Genomic DNA, 26,248 nt, shown 5'->3' with positions numbered 1-26,248 from the left:
TAGCGGTATGGTAACAGTTGTGTTTAGGCATCAAATGTCGCTCCCATCAGCTGGTTCTATAGTTCTATAGAAACACCTAAACTACAGGTACGGTTATCTAACACAATACGAAGTGCACAGTAAAGTTAGGCCTTACAAAATTTCGCTGTACAGAGGAGCGATGAAACTGCTACTTGCTCTGCTGCTGCTTCGCACCGTCATCAAAAGCAGTGGTTCGATCAAGATCGCCTGTGATTACGATTATACCTGCACGATTGAGCAACTCACCACCAGCCAGCAGCTGCACGATCTGGCGACCTATTCGTTCGGAGATGCTGGCATGATTAAGCTGATAGACTCACGGGTGCCGCCGGAAGCGATATCATCGTTTCAGCCGATCGTAAACTACCTTATCCTGGAAAGATGTCGAACGGACCTACTGTTTCTACCGCCCAACTGTACGCTACATTGTCTTTCGTTAATCCAAACGTCAATCCATAGACTGGAAGTGTTCCACAACACACAGCTATACTATCTGTCCGTCACTAACAGTGAGATTTCCTCGCTGCTTCCGTCGCTTTACAACTTAACAGCGCTGGAAACGATTCGCCTATGGCAGATGCACATACCGGTGTTTAGCTTCGATGTGTTGCGAAACATGGAGAAGCTGAACGGGATCGAGCTAAGCTACAATCGCATCGAACGGCTACAGCTCTCATCGAACGCGACCTGCTGCCGGAATCTGTCCCTGCTCGATCTTTCCTTCAATCGCTTGTCCACGATCGACTGTGCACTGTTGAGCAGCATGCAAGCGTTGACGGTACTGCAGCTTTCATCCAACGTGATTCAAGAACTGTACGGCTCGCTCCATTTGCCCCACCTGACCGAGCTCGATCTGTCAAACAATCGCATCAAATCGATCGACTTATGCCGGTGGCAAATCGGGTCGCTGAAGGGACTAAATGTCGTCAACAATCGGATCGAGCATCTGTTCGACTGTTTGGGAGAGTTGCAAAATCTGATGACCTTCCAGATTGCCGGCAATGCCCTGACGCAGCTAGATTTGGCTCCTTTCACGCAATTACGATTGGTCTTACTTAATTTTAGTCACAATCGCATAGAAGTTATCCGTAACCGTGACGCTTTGGAGCTGGAGGCAGTGTGCGTTAAGCTGAAAGGCAATCCAGTAGTCCGCAACACGACCGATCTGTGCTGAATGTGAAAGAAAAGGATCTTTAACGGTACCCCCGGAGCTCTGCATTGTTAAATGGAATATATTCAACCATGTTTCCGCTTTTATTTGCAATCAATCGGCCCAACCAGCTCTTTTCTAGATAAAACATCCTTCACATTTGTACGTTGTGTCATCTATACGTTTGATACATTCTCGCTTAACGGGTGTTGTTGGTTGGTACCATCCGTACCTGTTACAATCATACTTTACATCCAGCGGGTTGCATCCCATATCCAGATGGGTCACGTTGGGCGATACATCTTCCGCCTCAAACTGTTCAATCAAATTGCACCCGACGGATACGCTAAGACCGTGGCTTGCGTATGGAATCCGCAACTGCTGTATGCGGTTGCGCTGCAAGCTGAGCTGAATAAGCGACGGGAACGTACTGTTGACAATCGCACTCGTCAGTCTGTTCGCATCAAGGTTTAAAATCTTCAGTGTCGGTATGGTGGCCAACCTGCTCCAAACGCTACCACCATCCACCAGCGCATTGTGCGACAGGGTGATATATTTCACCCCGGACATCGCCTGTTCCAAACAGGACGGCAAATGTTCGAACGCATTGTTGTCCAACGCCAGCGTGATCACACTGCTAGCATTCCAACTGCAGCAACTGAACGCTGAGATGGCGTTTTGCGATAGGTCGAGATATTTTAAGTAGCTCAAAACCAACCAACCATCTACACGGTGGATCCTGTTGTTGCATAGTGATAGCGATTCCAGCTGCTTCATGCGGCTGAAGTAGTTTAAGTTGACCACAGTGAGCTGGTTTTCGGATATATAGAACGCTTTTACGGACGGAAAATCTTCATCCGACAGCGAGGTGTATCGGAGGCGTTCAATTACGTTGCAGCTTAGGTCAATGCTTTCTAAGCGCTGCAGCCCACCGAAGAGGCTCAGGTCGACCGTTTGTATAGGGGCGTGCTTTACCGCGATCTGCTTCACAGCGTCTAAATGTACCACCGTGCTGGGGATATATTGCAGCAAGCTGTTGCTAATCCTAAGCGTTTCTAGTTGCGTGTCGTTTGCTTCGAACGTTATTTCGGTAAGATTCGTTTGCTCTAGAACCAGCAGCTTTAAAGGGATCGACTGGGACGTTTGGGAAACCTGTACACTGCGCAAAGAGGAATTTTTGATGATCAGGGAGCTTTCGAGCAGTGCCATCTGGTCGAGCAGTGATATGTCGAGCGAAGAAATGGTTAAGTTGATAAAACACATCCTCCCCGTCTGGTCTGGAAAGCGAGGTACTTTAAAGTAACTCTCTTCGATTGGGTTTAGGTTCCATACGTAACAACCGAATTCGACACATCTCGATCGAGCTGCTGCTAGTGCACCGGGGGCGATGTCTAAAAGTAACACCAGCAGTACCCTAAAAAAAACACACACACACACACACATCCACAAAACCAAAACATTTGTGAAATAATGTTTAGCAGCACACACACGTTTGGGGCTTGAGGGTCTTACCAAACTCTGCACATTTCTACAAATATTCCACTGGAACGAAATCAAATCCAAACCCATTCAACTTTAACTTTGGAATGAGCTTCAATCGGTGGAAAAACACGGTGACTATTTAAATCTGAATGTGTTAGCAAAATTCTACGTAACGCCATTAAAAACGAATTATTTCGGTCCAATACGATTGTGCACAAAGTTTGGAACTGTGAATAGGTGATTCATTGCACACATTTCTCGGAATATCTCAGTTTGGATAGTTGCATTAGTTTTTTTGTTAACCGAAATAGCTCCACATCTTTTTATACATGCCTCGTCAGTGATCGTAAAGCGGATTCCCCGTAACCCTGCTTAAGCGCACGTTTGACATTCCTCCACAATCTTGCCACATTCCATCTGCGCCAGCTCACTATTCCAGCTACAGCGTGTCGGAATACAGTACATCCCTGTGTAGGTATCATTGAACGACATGCGGCTGACCTCCAGCTGCTCGATCTTCGAGCAACCCGTGTCTACCTTGAACATATCCTTGGGAGTCGTTATATTCAGATATTTTATCGGATTGTTGCGTAGGTTTATGTAGCGCGTTGAGAGGGTTACGTTGTTCCATACCATACTGGTTAGACGGTTGTAGCTGAGATCGAGCACTATTAGCTGATTAAAGTTCGCCAGCTTGTCCCATATATTGTCGTCGTTGGAGAGTACGTTCGAGACTAGGCTTAAGTAACTCACGATCGGCAGCGCGTCTTCCATGCAAGTCGGTAGACGCTGCAAGGTGTTATTGTTTATATTCAGAATCGTCAGGCTACTTAAGTTCCAACCGCACCAGCTTAACTCGGTGAAGCGATTGTGAGATAGCTTCAGCTCTGTTAAGCTTGATAAGCGCAACTGACCCTCCAGACTGTAGAGGCTATTGTTCGAAAGATCTAGTATATTGAGTAGCTTCATGCCGTTGAAATCGTTCATGCTGATCGTAGTGAGTAGATTGTGCGCGAGATAGATTACCTGTAGGCTCGGAAATTCCACACCGGACGAACGGGAGTAATTGAGGAAGGAGATTTTGTTCTGCATTAAGTTGAGAACCTGCAAATGCTGCAACTTACAAAACAGGCTTAAGTCAACATAATCCACAAGAGATTGTACGATATCGAAAGCCTGCAGAACGACCAGCCGTTTAATGCTGTCCGGCACACGCCGGAGCCGGCTCTGCATAATGCTGAGAATCTCGAGCTTTAGATTGTGTGGTTCAATTTCTATGTCATTAAGATTCGTGTCCATCAACAACATGTTTGATATGTTGGTGCGTGACGACAGATAGGCATGCTGTATCGGGGAGTGCTGGATGGTTGCTTGAAATGTTTCGTCGTTTGACAGCTTTACTCGATCAAGCAGATCGGAATAGAGCGTAGTAATGTTCAAGTAGCGTAAGCGGATGTACTTGACGTTGTTTGGAATATTACTTAACACGGATAAACCTTCTACGCCGGGAGCCCAATTCGATATGGTGCAGGAGATGTGTTCGCACTCAAGCATGACGGCCACAACCGTTCCACATGCTACCAGTGAACATAGAATACTAAGCAAAGGGAATAAAGAAGGTTCTATACTTCGTCATTTAATCACACTGCGCCTGGGGTCGTCGATTAATACTCAAAGATACGCACACGCACAACACTGTATGCATGGTAAACACAGCAGAAACGTTGGTCAAACAGCTAACTCAACTGGTACACAATAGTCTAACGAAAGATCCTCATGTCATACTGATTTAACATGATTCTAAACGCATTAACATTAACCACAGCCTGTATTAACGCCACGTTCAATGATCTTTTTGCCCACGACTCTGTGCACTGTTGCGCAATGCAATTTGCGCGTGCAATTTACAGCACTTTTTGATTTCTTCTCATTCTTAATTTCGTTAGATTTGCACGCATTTCGCCCCAAACTACATTGCTAATACAGTTCGGGCTAATGTCGTTTGGCACATACAGTTCAAGTATTTTAGTTTGTTAGCGCCCATGTTCAGGGGGACGTGTTTCAGCCTGCTACCCGTCAGTGTTAGGAACTTCAGCTTTAACTTTGGAATGAACTTCAATCGACGGAAAGTTACGAAACCAATGATGACAATTTTAAAATATTTGACCAGCCTGCAGAATTCTGCGTAACATCACGAAATCGTTTTATTTCGGCGAAATTCTATTGTGCGCAATGTTTTCTAGTGCGAATCATTGATTCATTCATCACACCCAGCAACCTGTCTTAAACGCACATTTTGCATTCTTCCATAATTTTGTCACATTTCAACTGGTTCCTATTGTATGCTAGCTCACCATGCCAGCAACAGCGTATCGGAATACAGTACATCCCGCTGAGGGTATCATTGAACGACCTGCTACTGACCTCGAGCTGCTCGATCGTGGTGCATCCCATGTCAACATTGAATCCATCTATGGCCATCGGTGTGTTAAGATATTTCATCGGATTGTTGCGTAGGTTTATGTAGCGCGTTGAGAGGGTTACGTTGTCCCATACCATACTGGTTAGACGGTTGTAGCTGAGATCGAGTAGTGTTAGCTGGCTCAAGCTCGCCAGCCTGTCCCAGATATTGTCGTCGTTGGAGAGTACGTTCGAGACCAGGCTTAAGTAACTCACGATCGGCAGCGCGTCTTCCATGCAAGTCGGTAGTCGCTGCAAGGTGTTATTGTTTACATCCAGAATCGTCAGGCTACTTAAGTTCCAACCGCAATAGCTTAACTCGGTGAAGCGATTGTGAGATAGCTTCAGCTCTGTTAAGCTTGATAAGTGCAGCTGACCCTCCAGACTGTGGAGGCGATTGTTCGAAAGATCTAATGTCCTCAGTAGCTTCATGCCATTAAAATCGTTCATGCTAACCGTGGTGAGCAGATTATTCACCAGAAAAATCTCTCGTAGACTCGGAAATTCCACACCGGATGAACGGGAGTAATTGAGGAAGGTTATTTTGTTTTGCATTAAGCTGAGAATCTGTAGGCGCTGCAACTTACAGAACAAGCTCAAGTCCACGAAATCTACAGGAGATCCTATGACATCAAGAACTCTCACCACGCTCAGTTGTTTAATGCTGTCTGGCACACGCCGGAGCCGGCTGTGCATAATGGTGAGAATCTCGAGCTTAGGATTATGCGGTTCAATTTCTATGTTACTAAGATTTGTGTCCAGCAGCAACAGACTTGTTATGTTGGTGCGTGACGATAGATAGGCATGCTGTATCGGGGAGTGCTGGATAGTTGCGTGGAATGTTTCATCGTTAGACAGCTTCACTCGATCAAGCAAATCGGAATGGAGTGTAGTAATGTTCAAGTAGCGAAAGTGGATGTGCTGGATGTTGTTTGGAATATTATTTAATACGGATAAACCCTCTACGTCGGGAGTCCAATTCGATATGGTGCAGACGTGGTTGCACTCAAGCATGACGGCCACAACCGTTCCGCATGCTACCAGTGAACACAGAATACTAAACAAAGGAAATAAAGAAGGTTCTATACTTCGTCATTTAATCTCACGTCAATTAGTATTTAAAAACACTCACATGCACAACCCTGTATGCATGATAAAACAGCTCAAACGTTTACACAACTATTACTACTTGTTTGTATCGCTGTTCGCATACACCACGATCGGTTAACTCAGCCGGTACACATAAGTCTAACGAAAGATCCTCATGTCATCATCATTTAATACGAATCCAAACGCATTAACATTAACTACAGCCAAAATTAGCACCCTATCAAGTGACCTTTTTGCAGACGACTCTATGCACTGTTACGCAGTGCAATTAACCGCATTTCAAACCTTTTGTGATCAATTGTTTTCAACTTTATTGCTTTAAATGTACCGATCATCATTATTAAAATGAACTTTCGGTACATTATAAATCACAATGCTCAATTCTGTGCCTTTTACACACCAGCTTCGATCGAATGTCCGCTCTAGTAGAAATACTGTGAAAGCTACAGTCCAACGGATTTTCTCCCATTCCTAATTTCGTTAGATTCGCCGATACTCTGTCCCAATCTACACTGCTAATACAGTTCGAGCTAACGTCGATGTGGAAATCCTTGCTTGGTGCATACGGCACGTCGAGATGTTTTATTTTGTTATGGCTTAGATTCAAATGCCTCAGCTGTTTGGGGATGGTACTCATGTTCAGGGTGACGTATGGTAGCTTGTTGTCCGTCAGTGTTAGGAACTTCAGGCTCGTAAGTCGACCGAACTGGAACATTACATCCGGCTGAAGTTGATTGCTATCAAACGCCAAACGAACCACATTCAGGAAAGCTTGCTCCAGACACTTTGGCAATGCGCGCAACCGATTATCGTTAGCGTCCATACCGTACAACATTGGAACAGCCCATCCACAGCAATCCATCTCCACTATCCGATTGTTGGATAAATCGAGCAAGTTTAAGCTGGCCGACACTAACGATCCCGACACCACACTAATCTGATTGTGGGATAGATCGATTCGAGTGAGCGACTCCATCGGTCGGAACACGTCCAGGTTGATATGTTTCAGCTTGTTTTCCCTTAGGTACAGATCGGCCAACAACGGGTACGAGAGTGTCGCTGTTCCGGCACTCGAGTCGTACAGAGTGTGTAGCCGGTTTTTGCTCAAATCTAGCAAAGTTAAACGGGGCAATTCAGCTAGTAAATTTAAATCAACCACCTGAATAAACGAATGGCTTAGTGTAAAAATTTTCAACGCCTTCAGGTTACTGATTGATTCTGGCAACTGTTTCAGTTTGCAATAATTTATCTTTAAAGTCTCCACATTGCACCGCGTCCCAAAAGATATTACATCAAGCTGGGTTTTCTCCAAACCTATCGTGTAGAAGGTAGCATTGTCCTCCAGCACAAAACTGCGCAACGGGGACCTGATCACGGTGAGTGCGGTTTGCATCTGTTGTATGTTGCGACGCTGCGTCTCGAAATCGGCAAAAAAATGGCTCGATAGTTCCGTAGTCCAAAAGTTGTACAGCTCGATCGCCCCGTGTGTGATTGGGATGTGATCCAAGACGAACGCTCCCTCGTCCAGTGGCCTCCAGTGCCATATTTTACAAATAAAGTCTCCGTCACAATGGAAGCGCAGTGGTATCGTTGGCCGAATGAAAAGGACGAGCACACTGAAAGACATTTATTTCTGAGTTCAACGTTAAACTGAACTACAAATGAACGAGCCACTCTACAGACCTTATCAGCAACGTTATGCCTGCCAACTTCATTTCAATAGTCACACAAAAAGAAAGAAAAACATTGCTTTTGGAGGGCGACATCCCACAAAAGAGCAAAACACTTCACCCCAATTAAGTGGCATTAGTTACATTAATGGATTTCGCTGTATCCATTAAAGCGTTTAATTTTAAATTTCTTTTGAATTCCTACGTTTATTGCTAAATTGCTTTGATGCGCCTCATGCGTCAGGTGACTGTCAACTTAGTCATAGCGGACAGATATTTCTAGTAAATGAAAAGTACTCAAAAAATTGCACACATAAGCAACATTCCTCGTAAAATCCAAACCCAATGATTCTCTAACAAAATGCAAACGAAAGCAGAATTCCACATAAATTCCCAGCCAATGGATAGTTCCATCAATGGGATGGATGAGTTTACTGTCATGCCTTTGAAGTGATGACACGACGCTCCAAAACAGCTCTAATAAACGGTCAAATTCTCGCAATTTATTGGCTTTGTTTGATTTATTTTAGTTTCAAATTGCCACCGTCTAATTATTTGACCTTTTAGGACGTGCGTTGGTGCACACCGGTTCCTGCCCAATTGGCATACGTTCTCGATCGAACGAGCAGTCGATTGGGTTGCAAAACATTTCCAAGGACGAAATGTTCGACGACAGACTCTTAATATCGAACGTATCGATCAAATTGAAGGATGCCAAGATCTTCAAACCTTTGCCCGCTACAGGAACACTTAGCACTGTTATGTTATTGTTTTGCAGGTTGAGAATATACAACGATTGTGAAAGGGTGTCGAATACCGCCCTAGTCAGCCGGTTGCGGCTAATGTCTAGCTGCTGCAAACCTTCCAGCGTGAGAATGCTGTACCACGAATCACCATCGGTCAGTGCGTTCGAGTCTAGTAAGAGATAGGTAACGTTGGGCATGGCCAACGATAGGCAGGTCGGTAGTCTCGACAGCTTATTACGGCTCAGTGTGAAACGAGTCAAATTGGGAAGATTCCATTCGCAACAGTGCAGTATAATAATACGGTTCCTAGATAGATCGAACGTTTTCAGCGTACTTGACACTATTGACCCCTGCACACGCCGGATCCGATTGTTCTGCAGATCGAGCACCTGCAGTAGCGGCATACCGTTGAACACACTCAGGTTGATCGTGGTGAACAGATTGCCGCTTAGAAACAGGTATCTCAGTTGCGCAAAATCGGCACCCGCTGCGTCGGACAGAAGCAGAAACAGCATCCTATTATTGCACAGGTTAATATGGTACAGACGCGTTAGCTTGCCGAACAGATTCATGTTGACCGTTTCGATGGACGATTTCGATATTTTGACCGTTTCCAACGCTGCCAGGTGCGCGATGGTGCTCGGGACACTTTTAAGCCGGCTGTCAGAAATGGTGAGAAAGAATAACCGCTCATTTCCCTCATCGAACACGATGTCGCTGAGATACGTTCGCACCAGCTTCAGACGTGTTATGATGTTGGACACCGGCATTACTACCTTTTTGACGGAAGATCGTTCTATCTGGACTTCGATTCCATTGGCTCTTTCCCAGTTAATGGTGTCCATGTTGAATGTGCTGGTTTTAAGATTGACCAGCTTCAATAGTACAGTATCGTTCGGGATATGGGCAAGCACAAATGAGCCTTCCTCGCTGGGAGACCACTTCGTTATGGTACACGCTATGCTGTTGCACAAAAACTGGAACGCTGCACCATAAGACGGTACTAGCAGCAGCAGTGAAGCGCTGCAAATAAAACTCTTCCTAAAGAGTGCAAAAAATAGATCAAACCGATGGATAGATTATACGCAAAAAAACTCATTACACTGAAAACATGCTGGCTGCAGCAAAACCTCCGCCGCTACGTTACACTTGAAACATCGGTTCGTTAATGTCTAACGCTGGACTGTACTTTTGCGTATCAGAACCCACTACTCGATCCAATTTGGAATCCAATAAAAAATGAGCAATTTGGGAACGTTCTCGGCACGCTGTGCTCATGACATGTTTGCGACCATCGCTTGGTCAGTCACTATCTCTCGACTTTTTTTTTGCTGTGATCAGTTTTGCAAAATGTCACTGACATAGTCATGACAAATTCCGGCTGAAACAAAATCATGTCAGCGTCACGAGCTCTACTGTGATGATCAGAGGCGAGCCTCAATCAGTTGGTGCGCCCATCACATACTTGGTTACATTGTGTGCAACCAACTCGTGGTCAGTCACTTGGTCGCGACATTTTCAGTAGGTGATCATCGCGATGGTCATAGGAGATATGCGTGCGAGTGGTTCCAAGAAACAAAATGAGCATGTTTTCTTGCTCTGTTTGACCCGACAGATAATCAAATGCACACGTAAGCAACATTCCTCGTAAAATCCAAAACCAATGATTCTCTAACAAAATGCAAACGCAAGCAGAATTCCACATAAAATCCCAGCCAATGGATAGTTCCATCAATGGGATGGATGAGTTTACTGTCATGCCTTTGAAGTGATGACACGACGCTCCAAAACAGCTCTAATAAACGGTCAAATTCTCGCAATTTATTGGCTTTGTTTGATTTATTTTAGTTTCAAATTGCCACCGTTTAATTATTTGACCTTTTAGGACGTATCACAACTTCTTATCTCTGCGTTGCTGCACATCGGTTCCTGCCCAATTGGCATACGTTCTCGATCGAACGAGCAGTCGATTGGGTTGCAAAACATTGCCAAGGACGTAACGTTCGACGACAGACTCTTAATATCGAACGTATCGATCGAATTGAAGGATGCATTAATTTTCAAACCTTTGCCCGCTACCGGAACACTTAGAACTTTTATGTTATTGTTTTGCAGGTTGAGAATATACAACGATTGCGAAAGGGTATCGAATACTGCCCTCGTCAGCCGGTTGTGGCTAATATCTAGCTGCTGCAAACCTTCCAGCGTGAGAATGTTGTACCACGAATCACCATCGGCCAGTGCGTTCGTGTCTAATATGAGATAGATAATGTTCGGCATGGCCAACGATAGGCAGGTCGGTAGTCTCGACAGCTCATTACGGCTCAGTGTGAAACGGGCCAAACTGGGTAGATTCCATTCGCAACAGTATAGTACATCAATACGGTTCCAAGACAGGTCGAGGGTTTTCAACGTATTTGACTCCAGCGTCCCCTGCACACGCCGGATCCGATTGTTCTGCAGATCTAGCGTCTCCAGTGCCGGCATAGCGTTGAACCCGCTCAGGTTGATCGCGGTGAGCAGATTGCCGCTTAGAAACAGATCTCTCAGTTGCGCAAAATCGGCACCCGCTGCGTCGGACAGATGAAGCGACAGTATCCTATTATCGCACAGGTTAATGTGGCGCAGATGCGTTAGCTTGCCGAACAGATTCAAGTTGACCATTTCGATGGACGATTTTGATATTTCGACCGATTCCAACGCTGCCAGGTGCGCGATGGTGCTCGGGACGCTTTTAAGCCGGCTGTCAGAAATAATAAGAAAGCCTAACCGCTCATTACCCTCGTCGAACACGATGTCGCTGAGATACGTTCGCGCCAGCTTCAGGCGTGTTATGTTGCCAGATGCCGACATTGCCACCTTTTTGACGGAAGATCGTTCTATCTCGACTCCGATTCCACTGGTTTTTACAAATTCGATGGTGTCCAAGTTGAATGTGTCGGTTTTAAGATTGATAAGCTTCAATAGTACAGTATCGTTCGGGATATGGGCAAGCATAAATGAGCCTTCCTCGCTGGGAGACCACTTCGTTATGGTACACGTCATGCTGTTGCACAAAAACTGGAACGCTGCACCATAAGACGGTACTAGCAGCAGCAGTGAAGCGCTGCAAATAAAACTCTTCCTAAAGAGTGCAAAAAATAGATTAAACCGAGGCATGGATAGATTATATACAAAAATAAAGACTAGTTACACTGAAAACATGCTGGCTGCAGTAAAACCTCCGCCGCTACATTACACTTGAAACATCGGTTCGTAAATGTATAACGTTGGACTGTACTTTTGTGTACCTGTACCCACTACTCGATCCAATTTGGAATCCAATCAAAAATGAGCAATTTGGGAACGTTCTCGGCACGCTGCGTGACATGGCATTAGTCATGGCTTGTGTCATCGTACATTAAAAAATCGTTTTAGCATACCAGGCACCGGTTAAAGAGCTTTATCGCATACAATTTGCCTATTTCAGAGCGTTGTAAGCGTATTACTTTCCAGCGTACTATAGAAAATTGTATACTGCAGTTTGTCGAATCAGCACAATGTGTACAGCGATTGGATTAGAGATGGGTCCTGTTCTCAGATTGAGATTCATTAATTTGAATGAACGAATCTGAACCTCAAACTCTGGCATTCATGATGCATCAAAAGTTCATAAATCTTAAAGGATTTTAATGGATCCTCAAAGATTCATGATTTCCAAATGATTTTTGAGACTTTATACTGTGTGATATAATTCTGCAAATGTTAACGCATAAGATACTGAGGATTCGCTTGGCTTTCGTTGACTCTTTAGAGATACTTTTGATGAACTTTTAGAGATTCAATGAATCTTTGGATATTCAAATCGGGTATCATAACACCCGTCAGCTAAAAAATCATTGAAAATTGAATCATTACAAAAGGTTCATAAAGCACAACACTATGGGTTTGCTAGCAAATGGGTTACTCTAACCTACAAATTGATCACAGCTTATCAACTACACGTGGATGCGTGTCACGCCGGATACATCCATTCATCCCATCCATCCATCCATCCATTCATCTAGCAATCCATCCATCTACTGTAGCAGCCGTCAGCCGATGTAGAGATTAATGTTTAATCACCAGCGAGTACATCAATCACAACAAAACGTACTTTGCGGCTTTCATTTATACTAACACATACACACTCATACACACACGCATTAAGCACCATACCGCACGGATCGGTTTCAGATGAAACCGGCAATCGTCGTGTAATTTATTCGCATTAGCGTATTTGGTTTACTTCACGCGAAGGTGAGAATTAATTCCATCGCCCATTCCAATGTTGATACGGTGGTGTAGCACGTGTGGTACTACTGGAACTGGAACACTACACATTGCTGTCAATACGAACGTGTAGCAAAGTGTTTCCTGTAGGTGTATGGGATCGAATTTAACAGATAATCAAGCGTTTTGTGTTTTATTGGTTAGGCTACTCTTAAAGAGTGTCTCGAGTTTCGTAATTTGCTACCTTTTCCTTAACTGCATTATCGATTAAGCAGAGAATTACTCCAGTTCATGGTTAGTTTCTTTTATTTGTCATTAACATCATCATTTACCTAATTAGGCATTCGCTAATGCTATGCAATTCTAACATAAAAATCTGTTGAGAAATTATTTCCAGAATTGCACTTTTTCGTAGAAACATTTTATATTCAATTTCCGAACATTCACCTGACCACATCAAAGTCAAAAATCTAACCTTCCCACTCGAATCCGCTGCGTCCAATCCAGTGGTTTGCTGCCTTTCATCGCTACCTCCAAATCAAACCCGACCCGGAGCGTCTATATTTAGCATCGTATGGTTCAAGCAGACGCTCCCTCCCTTCGCGCCACCGCTCGCCGTATCCAACGGCCGTATACCAGCACGGGCACGATTGATGGACACCGCCGGCCCATCCGGTGGATAGCGTCCTGGGCACTGCAACAGTTTCGCCCACTTGTGCTGGCCACGCATTGCCCGCCGCACCCGACACTTCCCGTTCACGAACACCGTCTGCAGCCCGGTTGGCGTCCGGGGACAGTGGGCCAGAAAGGCAGAACCGTCCACGTTGCACACGAGCACACTGGATGGCTGGCCCACCGCTGGATACGGTACGAATGGGCGCCCGCAGACGTCCCCGGCAGCGGTCCCAGTGCGCCCATCCTTCCGACACTCGGCGACGTGTCGTATTAGCGTGCGGGCGTTCGTTTGACACGGCCGTACGCTACGGCTACAGGTTTGCGTGCGCGGATTGAAGAACCGTCGCCCGGGGCAGGACATCTCGGTCGCTTTGCCGTTCTCGCAGACGTAGTACCGGGTGCAGGACGTGTCGTGCTCGAGCCGCAACCGAGCCACATCCGGTGGGCACAGATAGTCCGGCACGGTGGACACGTTGTAGCAGCTGGCAGCCGGTGCGGTTAGATGAGCTTGGGCGTTGCCCAGCACAACACTAGCCATTACAAGCGCTACCAACGGGCGGCTGCTGCACGCTCGCTCGATCCACGGTTCGTTCTTCCGCTGCATCCTGACAAACTTTTCCCAGTGAGTTCGAGTACGACAATGACCCGGTTTCGAAAGCCGCACACGCAACTCAAGTTGGCTTTCGCACTGGGCGTATTTTACAAAACATTGAACCGAAGCGAGAAACGTGACGTTCTGGTCACTCAATTACGTACTGTGAAGTGTGCGTGTGTGACCAGACATTCGCATAACACAAAACGCAACAGCTGACACAAACGATGCAGGGTCGTTAGAACACGCACCAGCAGTTCAGTTTTTTCCATACTTTATGTTTATCAAATATTGTTTTGTGTCTGCTGTCTGTGCCTGTTTGGTATGTCGTAATAAAAACCCAAGCTCACACCCAAACCGACCATTTAGTGAGTGCCCAGCACAAGCAAAAAACAGCACAGGGAGAACACATTATCGGGTCGATAAATTTTATTCAATTAACCAATTTATCGCTTCAATTGTCATCAGCCGCTCGGTGCCGTCCCGTTTTTATCGGATCGCCCAGCCCCTGAGCAGGCCAGATGTGTGACCCGGACGACCCAGTTCCGATAATCGATCGATCTCCGTGTCGGAAGATGTCGTAGCGGAACTGCTACTGTAACTGTTATCATATCGCTCAGCCTGTGTGCTGCTGTACGACCGGCTGACGGCTTCGACGACTCGATCTGCCCGACCTGCCAGTCAACTGTCACGCAAGCGCACATCGATTATCTTTCGTTTGGGGTCAAGCCAGCTTCTTGCCTATTCCTGTACGATCGGAACTGTTACTGTTTTCTCAGGGGAAAGCTTTTAGCATTGAAGGGATTGTTTGGGGTCGGGAATGCATTCGGGCGGAAAAATACATCATTTATCAATTCATTTTAACGCGGGGGGGAAATGTTGGGGGGAAAGAGGGCAGACGCTATATAATGCATCGGAGACGTTGTCAAAGTTCCCGGCGAAAGCAGTGGGAAATTACCTGTGATGGAGAGATGGAGTTCCAGCTGTCAGGTCGTGTGACAATTATCGTACCACTTGGCAACTCGAAACCTCGTGTGTGTGTTATGGCTTCATGACGACGAACCAAAAACAAACTTTACCTCAAATCCTTACCGCGAACCGCGCTGTATCGTGCTACTGTGCACAAATTGGCTGTAAGCTAGAGAAGGCACACACACACACAAACACTGAGTTCCGTCCCCACGATAAGGATCATTGAATGTGAGAATCATGCCACCCGTCCAGTAATCATTCTTTCAAGCGGTCGGAAATACCCGAGTGTCTAAACCTCGGCAGCAGGGAGTAGCATAGGGAGGGGTGGTAGCAAATTATTCGCATCACTAAACCGCCGTGTGTCCTTCCACAGGCGAATGCGAGAACCAAGCGATTCCTGGCTCACGCTCAACCAACGGTTCCCCGTGTATGGTAGGGTCCCGAGCAGCCCAACCTTTTTGTGTGTACATGTGGCTTTGATACTCAAACTACAGAGTGAAGCAGCAGAAGCAGCAATAGCAGCAGCAAAAAGGAAGTGAACCTTTCAAACCCAAAATGCCCCGTCGTCCCCTGGCCACGTGAACGGAAGACAACGAACAAGGACGACCGCGCCATCGGCCATCGGCAGCGGAAAACATAATCAATCTTGCATCGCATCGATGCCGCTCCGGTGATTTCCAATCACCGTTCGCCGTCCGTCCCCTCAGAGCCGGAATCCGATTCCAATCGTCATCGTTATATGTCCTCCGTTGCTCTGGACGCTCATTGACCGCACAGTTTCGCACTGTGGAAGGGTCTCGCATTCCGATTTGCTTCCGATGCACCATCCGGTCGAAAAGCTACTCTCGCTCTCTCTCTATATCCTTCTCCTCGTGGTGGTGCCACACGCTTGTCGACCAAATATTTGTCAGCTGACTTGCAGAACACGGGCAAAGTGAGTGAGTGTGCTGCCTGCTCTGTGGTGCCGGAAAACGTGCCTTCCAAACAAAATGCACCGCCCGACTGGCATTGCACGTTGTGCAGTGTGCCACGCAGTCTTGACAGGTCGCCAAAGTGCAACAGCGAATGCAACAAACGAGCGTTACGGCTAGTACACGAGTGGAACTGTGGGAACAGTTGATAATGGTTTGACATTTGATTTGTTTTGTCCCCATTATTTTTTATTGTTTTGTTTCAAAAAATACTTAAGTAAGTGTAGACTTGCACGATCATGCATTTTTTTGAGAAAAGAATCAATAGAAGTTTTACAATATTTCCTTTTTTAACCTTATCCCACTGTTCTGCACATGCCTGCCAGGTCTGCAACATTATGTCTAACAGATCGCACACACACACATTGCTCATAAGCCCGGGGCGAGGTCACGGTCGGGATGAAAGCGCATTATTTTGTGCATATCATATCCTTCTCCCTTGCGGCATGCAATCCGCGCATACACACTCACCCTTCTCTAGGGCTCTTAAAAACCTACACACACACATGCACGCGACCGGGACACGAGCCACACTGTGCCAGTGCCACAGAGAGAAACTGGAACGAAATTCACCAACAATTCAACAACAAAAAAGGCGACCTTTTATCGATTCCAAGGGGGAAGAGCCCGATCCGATCAGAGTTCAATCGAGCGATGCCAGCAGGAAGGGTGGTGCACAGATAGGCACCGAGTCCACCAGGAACCGGGCGGAACCGGGGAACCGAACATCAAGGGCGAAAACGGTGTGGGATCCGATTTGAGTCGACAAATCGGATCGCATCACAGGCACATGTGTGACGATTTGTTCCGTCTGCAAATTAAAGTGCACGGCTGTGTTAGGTGGCCAGCCACGAAGAGTGAAGGTGGTTTGAAAAATGGATATATTTTTTTACTCCAAAGCGTAGCTAACACACTATTAGCAAAAACATGCCTACAAAACCCTGTTGTGCATATTATTAGCTCATCTCTGATTTTCTTGTTTCATCATCCATATGCATGTTTCGTTTGCATAAAAGCAGCGCCCCCGCGGACTATCGTGGTTGGAAAAGTTTTCTTTTTCATCCCTCCACTTTCATCCTATCTATTTGTTCATTAACAATGCATACGAATCGTCTCGCGCTCAGCAAAAGAAAGAGATTGTAAACCACAAAACAACGCCACAGCGCCAAGTGCAGCAGCATTTGTTAGCAAGTTTAGCACAAGTTGCACCTGCCTTAAATCCACTTTTCAAGACAACGGTACGGAAAGTTTCAACCTTAGCTTGAGCTTAACTTCTGGTGCTGCGAAAAAACAATACAGCGCATCACTTTCTGCGTCTTTTTTGCATCATATCCTTCGCTTGAACAGAAGGTCTCAATAAATCACTCTGTTTAGCATAATTTGGCGAACAAACAAATCGACCCTTGATGGCGAATGTTTTAATTTTTAAAATCAACTCGCCAAGCAAGACGAGAGATCATCAGAAAAGCATTAGCCGAAGGGTCAATTTCATTAGGCAAATAGCGGAAACCCCCAAGCGGATTTCTGATCTCCGAAACGTTGATTGAATAATGAGTGCGCAAAATGAAGACGGGTCCGGTCGGTTGGTGGGGATTGTGAAACCAGAAAAAAAACAAATAGAAACTGTTATTAAAAAATATTATCCAGCCTATTTTGCATTAGCGCTAGCAAACACACGGCTGCCGGCTGTCCATCTGTGCGTTAAATGGCGTTACTGTGTAAACAGGCCAGGTCCCTTCACAGCGTGTTCCGTCAACTTTTGCCCTTTGCGAAACAACTGCTCCGGCAAGCAAAGGGAAAGTAACAAAAAAATCATGTTTTTGTATCTTTCACACTGGCACCATCACACAAACAAACGCTGGGCCTCCGGTGGCAGGTTCAACTGCAAACCCGTGGGGTATAATTTTTACTTTCCAACGCTCCATCGAGCAAGGCAAAGCAACAACGCGTATATACCTACTGCTTGTTTTATCCTGAACGACCGAAGAAGATCGATGCTACGCCAGACCATTCGTATCGGCCACGCAGCCATGAAAAGCGACCCTGCCATCATTACCGCACGCACCTCGAGTCGCTTATCGATTTTCAATGATTGCGTAAGCGATTGGCACAAACCCGAGGGCGACCGTTTGAGATTGTTGCAAAATGGAATGAAAAAAAAACAAATGCTCCACAACAAGGTTGTACCTCCAAAATGGGCGCATGAATGTAGGGAGGTAAGAAAAACAAAGCATGTAAACTTTGCAGGGGTTCGTGGCCTCCCCCGGGGTCGGTTGCTGAGCTTCAAAACAGGAATAAAGCTGTTAGAATGGCGTTTAATGGTAAGGCTTTTCACAAACGCACACTTTGGCTCGTTAAGGGAAATTCCAAAAACAGCCCATTGCTGCCTCAGTTTTCCTCAACACGCGGCCCTAAAAAGCCCTGCAAACAAACATTCCAACTGCTATTTCTCACTTGACATGCTTCCGGCGCAACGAAACAAAGAAACCATGACCTTGGTCGTTGACCATCAGCGTCACCATCGTCCCTCGGAATGGCAGAGCGGGGCATGGACCACCATCGCACCACAAATAAGTGAGCATAAAAGACCCGATCTACCCGAAATGTAAATTCAACATTTGCGTTACGAAACGTCACCCAGCACAAGCACATTAGACCCGGGCTCTGGCTGGGTGGGAAGCCTTACGGTAGGTTTTTGGGAAACGGTTCTTGTTTTTCACCACCCAAAACTCAGCCGAGCGATTGCTTTTGGAATTCACTCTAGCTTCGTTTCGTACATGAGCGGCTGCAGAAAGCAGCTCGAAACGATAAATTTGTATGATTTCTTCGTTCCCCGGGAGTGAGCTCTCGCGTGCCGCTCCAATGCAGCTAACCACCGGAGAGGGAAGGCAAATGCAAAATATTATTATTGGGATTTCGTTGCCAAATCCTTAGCAATCTTCATTCGCACATCGGGTAATACGAGCGTGTAGGATTTGTCTAACATTACCACCTTAATCCCGAGCAGCGGGATTTTGCACCGAAGCGTTCTCTTCCTCCGTTCACGGCGCCACGAAACTGTCCAAAAAGGAAACATGACGCTTCTAGCTAAAGCACCATACTTGCACAATACAACCCCCGCTTCCCCTTATGGGTTTGGTTGGTGTTGTTTTTGGAAAAGTACATTCATTTCTTTTACGCCTTCATCACCACCACAACAACACAGCGCAAAGCCATCTAGCCACATGTTACGGATATTAGCTCGTCAATAAATTCATCTCACACAGGGGATGTTAGGTTGCATTGTTGCTGCATCTACAGGGAGGGTTCAAAAACTGCAACGCACGGCTGTGGCAGAAGATGTATCGGGGTGATAATGGAATCATTCCAAACCAAACAATAATTCCCCGTCCCTGGAGGGAGCGATTGCAACATCGAACCATACAAAGAGAAAGGAAGAGAAGGATATGAGGAGGTAGTGCGATACGTTTAACACTTGCCCGTCGAACCTTTCTCATTCGTTTCTATTTCATCATTTTTTTGCTTTACTTTTCGATCGCAATCAGTCAGCAGATGCAACAAGAATAAAACGAAAAAAAAACGGATCAGTAACATCTTACTCTCTGCCTCACACACTCTCTCTCTAAAAGGGTGCTAATTGCGAACGATTGAACTGTAACCCAAAATGCTTTCGTTGCTCGTGTTACAAGTGTCACCATGCTGGGCAAGGACATTACTAACAGCTATCTGTTACATGGCGTCGTCTCTCTTTTTTCGTTTTTTTTCCTTCACCCGAGCGCCCAAAAAGCGCCAAAAAGCTTGTATCCTGGTCACGGCACCAGCGGTACCTCGAACGACCAATTAATCAAATACGCTTTCAAAAGAACTGCTTCGTTTTTTTTTCTCTCTCTCTCTCTTTCCATTTTCCATCCAGTTCACGAAGATAAGCTTAAGCCTCATCCATCAAACCATCGTGTAGCTGCCCCGGGGATGCGGCACTCACAGGCACTGACGAAGAGATTATGCCGTTGGCCAAAATGATTGTGTTTGCGTTGATCCTCGTACAAACCCGCTTCACCCGGTGGTGCCTGCGACCCCGATGAGCCGGCGTTCGTGTGCGTGTGATTAGCTTAAGGCTCTCGCTTGCTGCCACGTACCATCCATTCCGAAATCGGTGGGACACATGTGGGAAAGGTAAACAGTAGTGGCATGGTTTCGCTGTAGTTGCCCTACTCTTACACTCGTTTTCGATCGTCAGCAAAGACAACATCCTAGCGATAAAATCGATTGACAATAAAGAAGGAGAGGTTGTGATTTTGGCAAACAAAACCATGATAATGGGTAATGCAAGGACACTTTTCAAAGAGCCCGCAATCATGAAAAGGTTCTCACCTAATACCCGGCATGATGCTCGGTTCATTTCGTGCCTTGGCGTCTAAACGTGCGAACGATACCAGAAAACCTTTGAAGCAGTTTCTTTCGTATGTTTTATTGTTGGTTCAAAACTTTCCAGACATTCATCAGCAAACGGCAAGAGAGTGGGAAAGTTCCCCTCCCTCCAACACCGCCAAAATGTTTGCCACTTATTAGACAATGTTATGTTTGCATTGGATAATGAATGGGCTCTGCATTGTGCCATAAACCACCAACAAGCTCCATACCTCCCGCAATCGAACCAACCGAAGTGCTGCTCGCTTCATCATAATGGCTTTTCACTTTATTGGCCATGCTGTGAGTTCAACGGGCGGATGAACTCGATAGTAGGTGCTGCTAGTGAGGTTTCCCCGAGGGGTGGAACATTTCTTATCAAGAGTTTGGAATGTTTTGCTTAGCTAAAGAGAGGGAGGATGCTCTTGCCGATGCCGAACGGTATGCGCTAACCTGCGCTAACTTGTGCACTCAATTAGCGGTCACAGTTGAGCGGTCCGTGTCCGTGGATGACCTCATAAAAACGATTTACGCGAAATCTGACGCGAAACATCATCACGAGTGGTAGCGGAATTTTGCCCAAAAACTTTCGCACAAGAACAACAACGAGGCTTAACGAGGGCCTCATCATGGTGCGGATTGTGTCACCGATACCAACGTCCCAAGGACACACCATTACATCATCGGCTACTAAAACTCGACGTACGCTTCCAGCCTCGATCTCCTCCACCTTCTGTCTAGCGTGCTTCCCCGAGTACGATATGTCTATCAGTGCAGGGGAAAAAAGAACGGTCCAACAACGGTCCACCGCTCTGCCATCATCAGAACCTCGGTCACGCTCGCTCACGTCGCAGCCGTTCCGGCAAAATGGCCAATCAACGATAGCGCCGTTTTTATGGCATTAATGTTCACGCTTGCACCAACAGCGCCGCCCGGGCAGGGCCCATCGTAATCCGGATCCGTTGCTGAACGGTCGATGATGTAGAGCGCGTATATCGGACTCTATCCGCATCCGTTCGTTGTTTTTTTTTCTTTTTTATTGCGCTTCTTTCGATTGATTCGATTTGCCCGCTCTTTGGGGGGCTTCTTCTTGCTCGAAAGGGGGATAAAGGTTTGCGGTTTCGTGCAAGTAAGTAGTGTGCAGCACGTCAACCAAATCCATTTCCATCTTCGTTTAGTGGATTATACAGTCAAGCGCGGGTGGACCAATTTGAAGAAGCCCACACAATAGAGAGCAGCCCACCACAGATTTTTATAGCATTGTGAATAAAACAGCACTGGCTGGAAGCGGGTTTTTCTTTCTACTTCAAAAGATGGATATTTTTGTTAATGCTCTGCTTAAAGCTGCTCGCTAGAACTCCGTTACAAAGAAAGCAATGAGTGAAGGAAATGAGAAAAGAAATTTGTAATAAGCTTCACTTTCACGGGGCATTTACTCCGCTTCCCAGACGGTCACGATAAACCACCACCCATTTCCCTCGTTCGGGCTTATCTAGCCGAACCATTCCCCATTACCATTAGCACAGTATGCGCGCCTCACAAACTTTGGCCCGTTAGCGCGTAGCGCGCACCGGCTCTAGGGGTCCTCCGCTTCGGTCCTATAAACATTGACACATAAAACACTATCAAACACATTCCATCCATCCCTAGGCCCTCGCCGAAAGGAAAGAAAAAAAAATCACACCCTCCCTGCTGCAAACCCACACCCCACTGTCCCTTTGGCTGGGTTTTGCGACATGAAATCTATTTCACAGAGCTTCAACCTACGAAAGCAGTCGGCAGTCGCGGGGTTGTTCTCTGCCATACAGCCAATTCCTACGCAGACACGTCCCCTACAAGCAGGGGAAAAAACCTAATGTTGAGCTACTTCGCACAAAGAATGAGCAAGCCGCTTTCACACAGACACCGCGGCGCCGAAAAGGACATCCCGACATGGCGTACGTGTGTCAAGGGCAACGCCAGCCGTAGCCGAAGGCGGTTCTGTAAAGGTTCTGCTTGCCGCTGGAAGCCCTTCCCAAGATCACCCGGATGACCTTGGCATGTGCGCCAGCCGTCTTTCTCCCGACCTGTCTGTCTGTGTGTGTGTGCCTAATGGATGGAATTAGCATTAGCAAGGGCAGGAACACGCGAGAGACACAGCGGCGTGGGGTGCGTGGGTTCCGCGTTTCGCATGCGTACCAATCTTGCAGATGTGGCGGTTTTTCTTTCTATTCTATTTTGTTTATTTTTGGCTTGGAATGGCCGATTAGCTTGTGATATGGAAAGCGACAATAGCCAAGTTTGCCACTTCGAATGGCGTATGACGTGGAAATCTATTATGCCTAAGCACAATGCATGCATGTCGTCCGAGGCGTTTTATACAAATGCGAAGCAATGAATGCAAAACTTAAAATGACGCAACGTTTTATGTATACAAAATCAGCATGAGAGCACAATTTTGGTAGCGTTTTCTACAAACAATCGGCCTATTTTTTTATCCGGAAGCAGCAAATTAAACATTGTCCCCTTGATGTGACGAAACAGTCAGTGAAACTTACCCAACGAGTAACTCTAATAATTTCGTTGAATAAATTCATATCGGGCTCCCATTTTCCGGGGACACCAAGACTCCTACCACACAGCTCGAACGATAATGACAGCCTTTTGACCCATTATCTATTTAGGCATAAATTATGGCACCGGATATACACCGGCGCCGGTAAGATGCACACCGGCGAGAGCAAAATTACCCGCCAGCTATTCTGCCGAAGTACGTGTGTCCCATAGAACTCCCAAACCTCGGTGGCGGCGGTGTGGGGCGGTAGCGGACGAGGAAGTGGAATTAACTATTCAAAAGCCGACCGACGTGACTTACCGTCCATGCAGATGTACTTGATGCGCACCGTGCCCTCCTTCCAGACGACGGCAAACGGGTGATCCTGCGAGAAGATGAAGCTGCAGTGGTTCTTCCCGGAACATCTGCGGGTGGAAGAGAACAGAAAGAGAGCGTGATATTAGTGGGAAAAGGCTTCAACTATTCGTAAACCGATTCGATAGAACGAAACGGTGACGATGCGTTCGCATACGTTTATGTTAAATAAAGGCGCCACAGCCGAACAACAGGGAGATGGCATCTGTCCAAAACTGGCCCTTCCCCCCGTCGTCGGTGTCGGTCAGCTCAAAACATTTCACCGTCGTTGAAGGTGCATAATTAGAGGGTATTCGGTCGGTGCAGAAGACATTTCGAAGACATGTTTTGTTCAACTCGGAGCATCAATTTCTCGCGAGGCGTTTCTCCACAGCGGTAGGTACCAATTAGAACAGGCCCGAAAGGTCCGAAAACGAAGAACCGTGTACATCTCGGAGGTCTAATTATGGATTTCGGAACGTTGATCATATTTTTTTTCCAAACACACACACGCACAAAGGTCGAACGCACATTAAACGTTTTTATGTGTCCGGTACGATCGAGCGATACTCTCCCGCGAGATGAAGAATGGTTGATAGCAGGAGCTCACGAATGGCGTTTTGGTCCTTCGAACCGGAATAGCCTTAGGAATTGGTTATTAGACAACACAGCAAAGGCGCTCTCTCTCTTGACCTGCACAAACACAAATAAGCGTAACCATGACAAGATTCTATCGACCGTGGAAGATGTTGCTCTCGTTCGGGCATTGTGAATTGTGTTTACATTTTTAATAAACCCAAAACAAAACGAAAAACTTCCAAAAACAACGAGCTAACATAGAACGTTTCCGTCAACACGAACACGATCGGTGGGGTGCAAAATTTATACCACACTGCGTACGTAATTACGCACAGCGGACATAAAAAATGGGCCAAAAACACTCCACCTACCTATCGTGTGATCGTTCCCGTTCCCGTAGCATAACGTGCGACACGGCATGTTCCTTCCTTCCTTTTTTTATTTTGGGTCTATCCATGTCCTCTAACGTTTTCATTTGCTTGTACTGCCCCCGACCGCCTTCATATTAACACTTGTGTGGGATTTAATTTATGGAAACAAAGCGTAATTTGATGGTCGGAAGGCGTACGATTCACGGAAAGCGCCAGCACCAACAAAAAAATACACCCAAAAGTCACATAAAATGTGCCATAAATAAGTTAATATTTACAGCTGCAACTGCGTGAGCGGAAGCAGGCTGGCAGCAACTGCGGCAGAGGCGGAGGAAAGTGTATTTGAACTCAGAAGAAGTAAGACGCAGGCACACCACAGACGTCTCTACATCATTGATGCCACATCGTCGTTTGGTTGCTGCTCGTTGCTTTATTATTGTGTTTGGAATAAAAGTTCATAATTTAGTGCCTATACGAACCTACGAAATTACGTATGCTACCGAAACAAATTGGTGATCCGGGCGGTAAAAAGATGCTCATAAAGATGCGTTGTAAAGCGTTCTAGCTCTGAGGCATATTTTCTAATGTGATGACAACCTTTTGATCAAACCGTTTTGTTTGTGAGTAGAAAGTGGCTTGATAACGATTGACGACATCAAAAACACTCCATTGCTACTTCTTATTGACAGACGTTTTAGACCCTTTTAAATAAAGTGACGCTGCTTTTAAGCTCATTACGTGCGTACACCCCCTTCCAAGATGCATCCCGGAAATGGGTCTTGTTGCTGCTACCCTGCACCAGATTCAACCCGAATGAAACGCCGAACCACCCAATTCCCAAGCGTTAATGATCTCATTTCCAGCTGTGAATGGTTTTGTGTATGGAAAATGACCGATTTACACAACCCTCTCCCCGGCCGTCGCCAGAAAACCATTACATAAGTCACCGCACGACCGGAACCGAGCCGTTACCAAGCAACAATTAACTTTTATGCCAAGCCACACTTCTTGCAGCCCCGAAACAGGATCAATTCCGAACTCAAAAGAGACACCACCGTGAAAAGATGAAAACCGACCCACATTCAACCACGCTATGCGTGCATTATCCCAATTCCCTGTACGCAGTTGATTTATGTGACATCGAAGACGATTATTGGAAGCAGCGTTTTCTTTTTCCCTTTCAGACCACACTTCCGACAACCGACGCAAAGCAGTATGTGTGTATGTCCCTGCGATTGAAGATCTCCGCTCGCGCGCGCGCGCCGGGGAATTAATTCTTCACGCCTGACAGCACTGAAATGGGAAGCGCGTCTTTCAGCGCCTGTTCAGAGGTTCACAGATGGAAACCCACATACGCACGCATACGGCCAGACACTTTTACAGTCCTTCCCCTGAGCCTGTCAGACCTGGTAAGGGAACTTCCTTTCCACGGGCAACCAGTGCGTGGCCCAGTACTTTATCTTTCACACTGTTTGAATATTATTTATAGGGCCCCGTCGTTGTTGGGAAGGCTTTTAAGAATCTTGCGCCAGCTCTGCAAGGCACTAGAGACTCCAGGCGTGGCTGAGATTTTTGGCTCCGAATTTATGATCGTCTCTGCAAAGAACTGTCTCTGTTTGTTGTTGAACATTTCGAGGAAAACTTTAAGGAGTCTCTGAGGAGATGTGGATGGAACTGAAATACTTTTGTATGTATCAATAATTTAGTAATCTGTCACATGCTGTTACCATTCTGGAGTTGCCATTGTTTGGGAGATTATAGGCTACAAACACAGGGTTTACAGTGCTGTAGAAGCCGTCATTGCTGTCTGTTTTCAGTAATAAGAGCAACAATTATTGCTACTTTTTTCCTAGAATAAACACATCGATTCCTAATTCCGAGAACAATTCTTTTACATTCTAGTA

General features: G+C 46.2%; 3 protein-coding genes across 4 annotated transcripts in view; all 3 read right to left on the bottom strand.

Annotated features, from left to right (window-relative positions):
* LOC120954841 (uncharacterized) overlaps positions 1-26,248 on the bottom strand; it is a 74,219-nt gene that overhangs the window by 13,257 nt on the left and 34,714 nt on the right. For both annotated transcript variants that reach the window (XM_040375091.2, XM_040375090.2), the window contains exon 4: positions 23,362-23,465. In XM_040375091.2, coding sequence (XP_040231025.2) covers positions 23,362-23,465 — 104 coding nt within the window. The remainder of the gene's footprint in view (positions 1-23,361; positions 23,466-26,248) is intronic.
* LOC125907557 (lumican-like) lies at positions 794-2,578 on the bottom strand. Its single transcript, XM_049610639.1, has one exon. The coding sequence runs from the start codon at positions 2,432-2,434 to the stop codon at positions 1,310-1,312; it is 1,125 nt and encodes a 374-aa protein (XP_049466596.1). The 5' UTR covers positions 2,435-2,578; the 3' UTR covers positions 794-1,309.
* LOC125907556 (toll-like receptor 13) lies at positions 6,252-7,923 on the bottom strand. Its single transcript, XM_049610638.1, has one exon. It carries the CDS (start codon positions 7,848-7,850, stop codon positions 6,585-6,587), a length of 1,266 nt encoding a protein of 421 aa, XP_049466595.1. The 5' UTR covers positions 7,851-7,923; the 3' UTR covers positions 6,252-6,584.

The sequence above is a fragment of the Anopheles coluzzii genome, chromosome 3 (genome assembly GCF_943734685.1).
Source record: "Anopheles coluzzii chromosome 3, AcolN3, whole genome shotgun sequence".
Taxonomy (NCBI): Eukaryota; Metazoa; Arthropoda; class Insecta; order Diptera; family Culicidae; genus Anopheles; species Anopheles coluzzii.
The sequence above is the reverse complement of the archived record's forward strand: the minus strand, read 5'-3'. Positions and strand labels throughout refer to the sequence as shown.

Excerpts from the sequence above, each read along its gene's own strand:
- LOC125907557 (XM_049610639.1), bottom strand. The coding sequence starts at position 2,434 with ATGTGTTTTATCAACTTAACCATTTCTTCGCTCGACATATCACTGCTC.
- LOC125907556 (XM_049610638.1), bottom strand. The coding sequence starts at position 7,850 with ATGTCTTTCAGTGTGCTCGTCCTTTTCATTCGGCCAACGATACCACTG.